Here is a 13,224-nt window from a genome sequence, read left to right as displayed (position 1 = left end):
GCACCACCCCACCCATTAGTACTCCCGGGCGTGTTACACCAGGTGTGCACCCCTTCCTCCGAAGGAAACCGACGGCCACGAACGTCGTTCTCCAGGGCTTCAAAACTACGGAAATCGCATGTGGAGAGATCGGAACTCTACGGACGATGTGTAACAGCTACCCAGCGAAACTTCTGCAGCGTAGTCGAAACAACCTTGTCAATATGTGGGCCCATCCACAAAGGTTGTTTCGAATAAGCTGCAGACGTTCCGCTGAGAAGCCTCTACACGTCCTCCATAGGGCCCCGAGCTCTTCCCATGCGATTTCCGTATTTTTGATGCCCTGAAGAAAAACATTCGTGGCGTGGATTTGCTTCGGATGAAGAGGTACACGCCTGACTGCAATCACGGTTCCACAGGCAACGCAAACCTTTTTCCATGAAGGCACTGGCCCTCTTGTCTCACAGAAGCATAAATGGGTCTTCATTTGACTGCCATTCATACAAAAGGCATTCTCAGTCGAGCAACCCTTCCGGAACGCAGCTGAGACGGGGTACTTACTCCGTGCTTCTGGACGGAAACGTTGGTGAGGTGGACGTACATGTTGTCCAGCTCCTGTATGCTGGCGTCGTACTTGACGGTGCAGAAGCGGCAGAAGCCCAGCCTGAAGAGGTACGCCTTGAGCGGCCGGAACGAAGTGACCAGCACGTACAGCCGGAGGTCGAACTTCTTGCCGCCGATCAGCAGCGGGTTGTCGATGTACCTGCACACAAAGTGACACGCCATTGTTCCGCAAGGGCACAGCAATACTCATTAGCAGCTTAATAGGAGATTGGTTCACCGGACAAAATAATGTTCGCACCGTTAAGGGATCCCACTGGTCGCTTTGGAGCGCTGTGAACGGTGCAGAGCTGGTCCAGGAGGTCACGTGACCCTGCACCACATACGTGGGTCGTGGCAGGGACGTGGTGTGTTCGCGCCAGTCTGTTGGGTGGATTCAGAGCGGTAAGATGGGTCCATGAGGAGACTCAACAGAATGGAAGATAGCAGCCGTCGTGTTTGACGCTCATGACCACTCAGTGAATGAAGCTGCCCGATATTTACAGACCACTCAGCGTGTCGACAAGGAACGGTACATCATCGCAGCCATATGGCAAGGCATAAAACAAGTGGTCGTAAAAACGCCCTAACCAATAGTGACCGGAGACGAGTAGCAGTCCTTGTCAATAACATTAAGTTTCAAACCCGATACGAATTTGCTAGCTACTGTTTAGGTAAAGATGTCCTGGGAAATATGACGATGACTGGGCTGAAGTTTAAGAGACTCGTCCGAGAGAATCGATATGCAAAGAAATGAGGTACGAAGTGCTAAGGATTTATGAGATGTGTTTGAAATTCTCTAAAGCTGTGATAATGAATACCACAGGAGCTAGTTGAGATGAAGAAAAATAGACACCTCTAAAAAGTGCGGTCATCAGAAGTTGGATTGACCAACATCGACACAAGTAACTTAACTGTGAAAAATCCTTGGGTAGCAGAGGAAATACTTCAGCTGATCGACGAAAGAAGGAAGTACAACAACGATCAGGAAAATTCTAGAACAAAGACACAGAATCCAGTGAGAAATGAAATCAATAGCAAGTGCACGGGATCTAAGGTGAAACGGTTGAAGGAAAACGTGAAGAAATCGAAAAAGAAATGGTTGTCGTAAGGACTGGTTCGGTAAATATAAATTTCAAAACAACTGTCGGTGGAATTAAAAGCAAGGGCGTCAGCGTTAAGAGTGCAAAAAATCAAATGGCTTTGAGCACTATGGGACTTTAATCTGACGTCATCACTCACCTAGACTTAGAACTGCTTAAACCTAACTAACCTAAGGACATCACACATCTACTTCTACATCTACACCTACATCCATACCCCGCAAGCCACCTGACGGTGTGTGGCGGAGGGTACCTTGAGTACCTCTATCGGTTCTGCCTTCTATTCCAGTCTCGTATTGTTCGTGGAAAGAAAGATTGTCGGTATGCGTCTGTCTGGGCTCTAATCTCTTTGATTTTATCCTCATGGTCTCTTCGCGAGATATACGTAGGAGGGAGCAATATACTGCTTGACTCCTCGGTGAAGGTATGTTCTCGAAACTTCAACAAAAGCTCGTAACGAGCTACTGAGCGTCTCTCCTGTAGAGTCTTCTACTGGAGTTTATCTATCATCTCCGTAACGCTTTCGTGATTACTAAATGATCCAGTAACGAAGTGAGGTGCTCTTCGTTGTATCTTCTCTATCTCTTCTATCAACCCTATCTGGTACGGATCCCACACTGCTGAGCATTATTCAAGCAGTGCGCGAACAAGTGTACTGTAACCTACTTCCTTTGTTTTCTGACTGCATTTCCTTAGGATTCTTCCAATGAATCTCAGTCTGGCATCTGCTTTACCGACGATCAACTTTACACGATCATTCCATTTTAAATCACTCCTAATGCCTACTCCCAGATAATTTATGGAATTAACTGCTTCCAGTTGCTGACCTGCTATTTTGTAGCTAAATGATGAGGGAACTATCTTTCAATGTATTCGCAGCACATTACACTTGTCTACATTGAGATTCAATTGCCATTCCCTGCACCATGCGTCAATTCGCTGCAGATCCTCCTGCATTTCAGTACAATTTTCCATTGTTACGACCTCTCGATATACTACAGCATCATGCGCAAAACGCCTCAGTAAACTTCCGATGTTATCCATAAGATCATTTATGTATATTGTGAATAGCAACGGTCCTAAGACACTTCCCTGTGGCACACCTGAAATCATTCTTACTTCGGAAGATTTCTCTCCATTGAGAATGACATGCTGCGTTCTCTTATCTAGGAACTCTTCAATCCAATCGCACAGTTGGTCTGATAGTCCATATGCTCTTACTTTGTTCATTAAACGACTGTGGGGAACTGTATCGAACGCCTTGCGGAAGTCAAGAAACACGGCATCTACCTGGGAACCCGTGTCTATGGCCCTCTGAGTCTCGTGGACGAATAGCGCGAGATGGGTTTCACACGACCGTCTTTTTCGAAACCTATGCTGATCCCTACAGAGTAGATTTCTACTCTCTAGAAAAGTCATTATACTCGAACATAATACGTGTTCCAAAATTCTACAACTGATCGACGTTAGAGATATAGGTCTATAGTTCTGCACATCTGTTCGACGTCCCTTCTTGAAAACGGGGATGACCTGTGCCCTGTTCCAATCCTTTGGAACGCTACGCTCTTCTAGAGACCTACGGTACACCGCTGCAAGAAGGGGGGCAAGTTCCTTCGCGTACTCTATGTAAAATCGAACTGGTATCCCACCAGGTCCAGCGGCCTTTCCTCTTTTGAGTGATTTTAATCTATCCCTCTGTCGTCTATTTCGATATCTACCATTTTGTCATCTGTGCGACAATCTAGAGAAGGAACTACAGTGCAGTCTTCCTCTGTGAAACAGCTTTGTAAAAAGACATTTAGTATTTCGGCCTTTAGTCTGTCATCCTCTGTTCCATTACCATTTTGGTCACAGAGTGTCTGGACATTTTGTTTTGATCCACCTACCGCTTTGACATAAGACCAAAATTTCTTAGGATTTTCTGCCAAGTCAGTACATAGAACTTTACTTTCGAATTCATTGAACGCCTCTCGCATAGCCCTCCTCACACTACATTTCGCTTCGCGTAATTTTTGTTTGTCTGCAAGGCTTTGGCTATATTTATGTTTGCTGTGAAGTTCCCTTTGCTTCCGCAGCAGTTTTCTAACTCGGATGTTGTGCCACGGTGGCTCTTTTCCATCTGTTACGATCCTGCTTGGCACATACTCTTCTATGTACGATGGTTTTGAACTTTGTCCGCTGATCCTCAACACTATCTGTACTTGAGACAAAACTTTTATGTTGAGCCGTCAGGTACTCTGAAATCTGCTTTTTGTCACTTTTGCTAAACAGAAAAATCTTCCTACATTTTTTAATATTTCTATTTACGGCTGAAATCATCGATGCCGTAACCGCTTTATGATCGCTGATTCCCTGTTCTGCGTTAACTGTTTCAAATAGTTCGGGTCTGTTTGTCACCAGAAGGTCTAATATGTTATCGCCACGAGTCGGTCATCCAAGCCCGAGGCAGGATTCGAACCTGCGACCGTAGCGGTCGCGCAGTTCCAGACTGAACCGTCAAAACCGCTCGGCCACAGCGGCCGGCTAAGAATGCGATGGGAATTCGAGCATATAGGGCAGAGGAGAGAGATTACGGGTAGAAAGAGCGTGCATTCAAGGCCCCTGCGAGCGGAGGACGAGATCGATGGGGAAGTGGGAGTCGATATGGAAGGCACAGATTTGGTGAACCCCTCGTTGCTACTGGTGTGCAGGCGAGTTGCCACTGTTGCTGCGGTAGGCCGAGTCTGTGAGTCCGTGAAACGGCTCCTGGTGCAGTACACCGCTAAGGCAGTTTCTGCCTGCCACTATCACACAGCCATGCCCCAGGGTCAGGTAACAGTATAGGAGAACGTAGGTTCTACAACACTCCAACAAATTAGTAACAAAGTCATTATCTTTGTGACTAGTTGAATAATGAAGTCGGCAACTCTGCTTGTCATCATCATCAGTTATCTGCTATATTAGCAGGTCCTTTGCCTCTCCATTTTCTGCGATCCATTGCTTCCTTCTTAAGGCTGCTGTATGTTGTACCGTCCATCATGTCATCCAGTATCTGGAATCTCTTCCTTCCTCGCTTCCTTTTCCCTTCTACATAACCTTCTAAAACTGTTTTTATCAGTCCGTCATTCTTTCTTAATATATGCCCAATCCAATTTCTTTTTCTTCTCTTTATTACATCTAGTAACTGTCTTTTCTCTCCCACTCTTCTCAGTACCTCTTCATTTTTTACTCTGTCCATCCAACTTATTCTTTCCATCTTCCGCCATGTCCAGATCTCAAAAGCCTCCAGCCTTTCTCTGTCTTTTTTCCTCATAGTCCATGTTTCAGCGCCATATAGAAGAACACTCCATACAAGGCATTTTATGAGTCTCTTCCTGAGTTCTCTGTCCAGACCGCTGCAGAAGATTCTCCTTTTCTTATAAAACGCATCTTTTTCCATTGCTGTCCTTGTTTTAATTTCTGTGGTGCACTTCCAGTCCGTGTCTATCCTGCTTCCGAGATACTTAAAATTTTGCAGCTGTTCTAGTGTTTCTCCATTCAGCACAATTTTTATTTCCTTATTTCCTCCTATTGCCAATATTTTTGTTTTATTTGTGTTAATTTTCATTCCATATTTTTTCCGTTAGTTGCAATGGTGTCCACCAAATCCTGTAATTCTTCTTCCCCTGTGGCTAGAAGGACCATGTCATCAGCAAATCTCAAGCACCCTACTCTTCTTCCTCCAATTTCTACTCCTTTGTCGTCTAATGAGCATTGGTCAATCATATTTTCCAAGTACAGGTTGAAAAGAGTAGGTGATAAACAGCATCCTTGTCTTACTCCTTTCCCTAGTCTGATCCAGTTTGTACTTTCTCCTCTCACTTTAACTGAAACTTTTTGATTAAGGTACAATGAGTTTATAAGTCTTCTGGTTTTCCAGTCCGCTCTCTTTTCCCTCATAATAGTCGCCAGTTTGTCCCAAACCACATTGTCAAATGCCTTTTCTAAATCGATGAAGCACATATATAGGTCTCTTCCTTTTTCAATAAACCTTTCTCCCAAGATTCGTAGGAGCCCTATTGCATCTCTGGTGCCCGTATTCCGTCTGCTTGTAATATAACACAAAAATGGCCCTCAATGGTTAAGTGCAAATAATCGTACGTAAACTTCACAGTACAAAGCAATCGCTATACAGAGTGGTCCACTGATAGTGACCGGGCCAAATATCTCATGAAATAAGCGTCAAACGAAAAAACTACAAAGAACAAAACTTGTTTAGCTTGAAGGGGGAAACCAGATAGCGCAATGGTTGGCCCACTAGCTGGCGTTGCCATAGGTCAAACGGATATCAATTGCGTTTTTTTTTAAATAGGAGCCCCCATTTTTATTACTCATTCGTGTAGTACGTAAAGAAATGTTAATGTTTTAGTAGGATCACTTTTTTCGCTTTCCGATAGATGGCGCTGTAATAGTCACAAACATATGGCTCACAATTTTAGACGAACAGTTGGTAACAGGTAGGTTTTTTAAATTAAAATACAGAACGTAGGTACGTCTGAAAATTTAATTCGTTTGTTCCAATGTGATACATGTACCTTTGTGAACTTATAATTTCTGAGAACGCATGCTGTTACAGCGTGATTACCTGTAAATACCACATTGATGCAATAAATGCCCAGAATAATGTCCGTCAACCTCAGCGCATTTGGCAATACATGTAACGACATTCCTCTCAACAGCGAGTAGTTCGCCTTCCGTAATGTTCGCACATGCATTGACAGTGCGCAGACGCGTGTTGCCAGGCGTTGTCGGTTGATCACGGTGGCAAATATCCTTCAACTTTCCCCCACAGAAAGAAATCCGGGGACGTCAGATCCTGTGAACGTGCGGGCCATGGTATGGTGCTTCGACGACCAATCCACCTGTCATGAAGTATGCTATTCAATACCGCTTCAACCGCACCCGAGCTATGTGCCGGACATCCATCATGCTGGAAGTGCATCGCCATTCTGTCATGCAGTGAAACATCTTGTAGTAACATCGGTAGAACATAACGTAGGAAATCAGCATACATTGCGCCATTTAGATTGCCATCGATAAAATGGGGGCCAGTTATCCTTCCTCCGATAATGCAGCACCATACATTAACCCGCCAAGGTCGCTGATGTTCCACTTGTCGTAGCAAACGTGGATTTTCCGTTGCCCAATAGTGCATATTATGCCGGTTTACGTTACCGCTGTTGGTGAATGACGCTTCGTCGCTAAATAGAACGCGTGCAAAAAATCTGTCATCGTCCCGTAATTTCTCTTGTCCCCAGTGGCAGAACTGTAAACGACGTTCAAAGTCGTCGCCATGCAATTCCTGGTGCATAGAAACGTGGTATGGGTGGAATCTATGTTGATGTACCATTCTCAACACCGACGTTTTTGAGATTCCCGATTATCGCGCAGTCTGCCTGCTGCTGATGTGCGGATTAGCCGCGACAGCAGCTAAAACACCTACTTGGCCATCATCATTTGTTGCAGGTCGTGGTTGACGTTACACATGTGGCTCAACACTTGCTGTTACCTTAAATAACATTAAATATCCGGCGAACTGGCCGGACACTTCGATGATGTCATCCAGGATACCGAGCAACATACATAGCACACGCCCGTTGGGCATTTTGATCACAATAGCCATACATCAAGACGATATTGCTGAACGGTCCATTTTAACACGGATAATGTATCACGAAGGAAATACCGTCTGCACTGGCGGAATGTTACGTGATACCACGTACTTACACGTTTGTGACTATTACAAAGCGAAAAAAGTGGTCCAAGTGAAACATTCATATTGATTTACGTACTACACGAATATGTAATAAAAATGGGGGTTCCTATTTAAAAATACGCAGTTGATATCCGTTTGACCTATGGCAGCGCCATCTAGCAGGCCAGTAATAGCGCCATCTGGTTTCCCCCTTCAAGCTATACGAGTTTCGTGCTTTGTAGTTTTTTCGTTTGATGATGGAAATAGGATCACATTTGAGGAAGTGGAGAAAATGGTCAATAGATTGCAGTGCAATAAAGCAGCTGAGGTTGATGAAATTAAGTCGGAACTCATCAAATACAGTGGAATGTCAGGTCTTAAATGGCTACACAGGATAATTGAAATGGCCTGGGAGTCGGGACAGGTTCCATCAGACTGGACAAAGGCAATAATCACACCAATCTTTAACCATGGAAACAGAAAAGATTGTAACAACTACAGAGGTATCTCTTTAATCAGCGTTGTTGGTAAAATCTTCTCAGGTATTGTTGAAAGGAAAGTGCGAGTATTAGTTGAGGACAAATTGGATGAAAATCAGTGTGGGTTTAGGCCTCTTAGAGGTTGTCAGGACCAGATCTTTAGCTTACGGCAAATAATGGAGAAGTGTTACGAGTGGAACAGGGAATTGTATGTATGTTTTATAGATCGAGACAAGGCATATGACTGGGTTCCTAGGAGGAAGTTATTTTCTGTTCTACGTGATTATGGAATAGGAGGCAAACTATTGCAAGCAATTAAAGGTCTTTACATAGATAGTCAGGCAGCAGTTAGAGTTGACGGTAAATTGAGTTCATGGTTCAGAGTAGTTTCAGGGGTAAGACAAGGCTGCAACCTGTCTCCACTGTTGTCCATATTATTTATGGATCATATATTGAAAACAATAGACTGGCTGGGTGAGATTAAGATATGTGAACACAAAATAAGCAGTCTTGCATATGCAGATGACTTAGTTGTGATGGCAGATTCGATTGAAAGTTTGCAAAGTAATATTTCAGAGCTAGATCAGAAATGTAAGGACTATGGTATGAAGATTAGCATCTCCAAAACGAAAGTAATGTCAGTGGGAAAGAAATATAAACGGATTGAGTGCCAAATAGGAGGAACAAAGTTAGAACAGGTGGACGGTTTCAAGTACTTAGGATGCATATTCTCACAGGATGGCAACATAGTGAAAGAACTGGAAGCGAGGTGTAGCAAAGCTAATGCAGTGAACGCTCAGCTACGATTTACTCTCTTCTGCAAGAAGGAAGTCAGTACCAAGACTAAGTTATCTGTGCGCCGTTCAATCTTTCTACCAACTTTGTTGTATGGGAGCGAAAGCTGGGTGGATTCAGGTTACCTTATCAACAAGGTTGAGGTTACGGATATGAAAGCAGCTAGGATGATTGCAGGTACTAGTAGATGGGAACAATGGCAGGAGGGTGTCCACAATGAGGAAATCAAAGAAAAACTGGGAATGAAGTCTATAGATATAGCAGCCAGGGCGAACAAGCTTAGATGGTGGGGTCATGTTACACGCATGGGAGAAGCAAGGTTATCCAAGAGACTCATGCTTTCAGCAGTAGAGGGTAGGAGGAGTCGGGGCAGACCAAGGAGAAGGTACCTGGATTCGGTTAAGAATGATTTTGAAGTAATAGGTTTAACATCAGAAGAGGCACCAATGTTAGCACTGAATAGGGGACCATGGAGGAATTTTATAAGGGGGCTATGCTCCAGACTGAACGCTGAAAGGCATGATCAGTCTTAAATGATGATTATGATGATGCTCATTTCGTGAGATATTTGGCCCGGTCATTATCAATGGATCACCCTGTATACAACCACTGTGTGTTTACTTCTAAGAGTTCACTAAACGACATTCCCTGTCTAAGTCAGCCTTGGACGATGATCTATAAGCAAGTGGGCCAGAGCTGCTCTTCTGTCTTCCGAGTAGCTCCTGTCCGTCGTCGCCCGGTCATTGGCGGATTGTACTCGGCCGACCATTGGCCGAGACGGAGTCGATATCTTCATACTCAGTGCCGCCCGTGGCGCTGATGGACGTCGCGCAAGTGGCGAGACTCCATATGGCAATTGCACCAGCTCGCACCTTTCCGCCTGTGGTGCGTTTGCCCTGACTGTGTCTTGTTCGGACGACACAGCAATAGAGGGTCCAGTATTAGAGTCAAAATTTAGAAGAACTTTGGAAGACTTGCTGTTATATAAGGCAGAAAGGTCGGGTAACATTCCTATCGGAATTTCTCAAGTCCTTGTGGGGGGAGGCTACCAAGCGACTATTTAAATTGGTGTGTACAATCGGTGAATCTTGAGGACGTACTACCAGACTTTCGCAAAAATATCCTATACGCAAACCGCAACGGCAGATACGTACTAGAACTACCTCACAGTCAGATTAACGGATCACGCATCCCACTTGCTGACAAGCATTATAACAGAAGAAGATGAAAGAAAAGTGATGGTCTGTTAGATAACAATAAGTTTGGCTTTAGGAAAGGCGCCAGAGGGGCAATTCTGACACGCGCTCATAGGAATTGCTGACTGGAAAAAGCGTCCGCCGATGTAAAATGGAGCAAGAGTGTGCGAAATCCAGAGAAAATCAGGAGTACAATATACGAAAAGACGAGTAATATACTATATGTACAAGAATCAAGAGAGAACAATAATACTGGAAGGTTAAGAACGACGTGCTAGGATAAAAAATTATGTAAGACAGAAGAACGGTGTGCTAGGATTACAAATGCTGTAAGACAGAGATGTCGTATTTCGCTCCTACTGTTAAATCAGTACATCGAAGAAACGATGACGGAAGTAAAAGAAAGGTTCAATAGTAGGATCAAAATACAGGGGGAAAGAGCATCAAAGACAACATTCACTAATGACTATCCTCAGTTCAAATGGTTCAAATGGCTCTGAGCACTACGGGACTCAACATCTGTGGTCATCAGTCCCCTAGAACTTAGAACTACTTAAACCTAACTAACCTAAGGACATCACACACATCCATGCCCGAGTCAGGATTCGAACCTGCGACCGTATATGCAGGTTTGTTGACAATAAAACCATTTACAATTAAAAAGCACCTTGTTCACATGGCCATGTGCATATACGTTGCAATCCTAGAGGCTTGTTAATTTTTAAAACGCACGGTATATAGTAAAATGCAAATTTTTACATCTGTTTATAAAGTGTATCCACGATGTATGCAACATGTCACACAAACATAAACATCTGTTTACAGGTTACATGCACGATGTATGTAACGTGTCACACAAACATAAATAGATGTACAAATGTACAATTTACTGTATATCGTGCGTTTTAAGAATTATTATTATTATTATTATTATTATTATTATTATTATCGTATGCATCAATTACAGTAATACTTATTTAGCAAAACAAAGAAATATATATAAAAATGAACATGTGAAGTTATATACAGTACACAAGTATTAAAACGGCTCAGACTACACTCGGATGTCGATGGACTCGATCCAGTGGAGTGCCTCGTGGGATGCTTGACGGAGCTTCTCAGTGCCACCAGGGAAGCGTCTGACTGGACAGTCATTCACAATGTGGCTCATTGTTTGGGTGTCACCACAGCCAAACACACTGTCACTTGAAAAGCCCCACTTGTGCGTGTTGTGTTTGCACCTACCCTCTCCTGTCCCATATCTGTTTAACTGCTCCCACACCTCCCTCGGTTGGTGGAAGCCTGGAACTGGAACTGTTGGATTGTCTACAAGTTCGTGGTTTCGGGTTCTTGTAGCTTGCCACTCACGTTTCCACTCTGCGTCCTGGTCGAATCCCGTGAATAGCATTTGGACTCCCATTTCATATGCTGGTCTTCTAGATTTTAGGCGTTTCCTGGACAGTGATAGCAAATCGTCATGAAGAGGAATCGAGTTGTTTTCAGAAACTTGCTGACAGAGGTTGTAAAGAGCAGCGTTTCGACGGAGGTCTGGTGGACAGATGTTTGAAAGCACTGGTAGCCAGCAAGTAGGTGTAGACCGGACTGTGCTACTAATTACTCTCATAACTGAGTTCAGTTGGACGTCTACTTTCACTACGTGGGCGCTTCGGAGCCAAACTGGTGCACAGTGTTGTGCTGCAGTGTATACCAGTGCAAGGGATGCTCCTCGGAGGACTGATGTGGTTGCCCCCCATGTACTGTCTGCCAGCTTTCTCACAAGGATCACTCGCGTTTGTATCTTCTTGGCGAAGTTGGAAAGGTGTTTTTTGAATGTTAAAGTTCTGTCCAGAGTGACTCCCAGGTATTTTGGGCTTTCGTTGTATCCGACTGTGCCAAGAGGGCCGAACTGTGGGCTGATCTTTGCTGATGAATGGCGATTATAGAGGTGGAACAGGCTTACCTCGGTTTTCGAAACATTTGGTATCAGTCGCCATGCCTCAAAATACTCATAAAGTTTGGTAAGGCTGTACGTTAGTTCTTCACATTCAGAAAGGTCTTCACTCTGATATGAAATTGCCAGGTCATCTGCATATTGAAATTTTCGGCAGGTCAAATTCGGCAGGTCAGCTGTGTAGAGGTTGAATAACACTGGAGCAAGAACAGAGCCCTGAGGTAATCCGTCGTTGAGTACATACTATCTGCTTTTCTCTTCTCCTTGATGTACTTAAAACCGCCTATTGCTTAACATGTTACTTAAGAGGTTGCCTAGAATTTTGCAAGGTACTGCTCTAAAAAATTTCAATAATAGTCCCTCACGCCACACCGTGTCATAAGCTGCTGACAGGTCAATGAACACTACTCCAGTTTTAAGTTTCTTTTGGTATCCAGATTCTATGTGAGTAGTCAAGGAGAGCACTTGTTCACAGCAGATTCTATGAGGTCTGAATCCAACTTGTTCAGGTGGTATCATAGCATTAATTTGATCTTGGATTCGGTTTGGAATCATTCCTTCCAATAGCTTGTAAGCACAGCTAAGTAGAGATTTAAGAATTAACAAGGCTCGGAGAGTGCTTCGTATGCGAACATGCCCACGTGCGCAATGTGCTTTTTAACTGTAAATGGTTTTATTGTCGACAGACCTGTGTGTAGTGCGCTTTATTTTATCCACCATAATGACAACATGGCGTGAGGTACTGGCTCACAAAGGAACTCGTTTTATAAAAAACATTTTTTGAAGAGCAGAAGATGAAAGTTATAACTGTCGATACCGGTTTCAACAATAAAGACTAATTTATGCGGTATTGGCTATTGAAAGTTTTTTCCCAAGTAAAACATAGATCGCTCCTTCTAAATTCTCAATCCGAGAATATTCGATGAATCATCTGTTGAATTTCAGTGTATTCTGTGAGTTAATTTATATTGCCGCAAAAATGTGCAAAAAAACTTATAAACGTGTAGTTATTGAAAATAGGAAGTGTATCGCCACGGTCTGCGATACGTCTCTAGACTACATCTGATAGGCCAAAATCAATTTAGGTAAATGCAGTCGTCCGCTTATTTTCCCCTCCCAGGATTTTTTTTCCTTTTGAATCATAAATCTTCTGACTGTTTCGGCGCAACCCGTCACGAATTCCTACACCGCTTCACCTTAGAGTAGCTCGTGCACCTTACGCCAGCAAGTATTTGTTGAATGTACAGCTATCTCGTCGTTCCCCTACTGTTCTTGTCCTCCACAGCTTCCCGTCGTACCATGGAGGATATTGCTTGTTGTCTTAACGTCTGTCCTGTCATTGCGTTCCTCGTTCTTTTCAGTGTTTTCGTTATAGTCCTCTACTCGCTGAGTCTACGGAGAACCTCCT

At 43.8% G+C, this 13,224-nt stretch overlaps 1 protein-coding gene across 1 annotated transcript in view; it reads right to left on the bottom strand.

The window, feature by feature from the left end:
* Positions 1–13,224, bottom strand: part of LOC124789247 (polyglutamylase complex subunit TTLL1-like) — a gene marked incomplete at its 3' end in the record, with an annotated part of 91,843 nt that overhangs the window by 25,378 nt on the left and 53,241 nt on the right. Inside the window, exon 4 of the mRNA XM_047256542.1 lies at positions 541–742. Coding sequence (XP_047112498.1) covers positions 541–742 — 202 coding nt within the window. The remainder of the gene's footprint in view (positions 1–540; positions 743–13,224) is intronic.

The sequence above is a fragment of the Schistocerca piceifrons genome, chromosome 3 (assembly GCF_021461385.2).
Source record: "Schistocerca piceifrons isolate TAMUIC-IGC-003096 chromosome 3, iqSchPice1.1, whole genome shotgun sequence".
In the NCBI taxonomy this organism is placed as follows: domain Eukaryota; kingdom Metazoa; phylum Arthropoda; class Insecta; order Orthoptera; family Acrididae; genus Schistocerca; species Schistocerca piceifrons.
The sequence above is the reverse complement of the archived record's forward strand: the minus strand, read 5'-3'. Positions and strand labels throughout refer to the sequence as shown.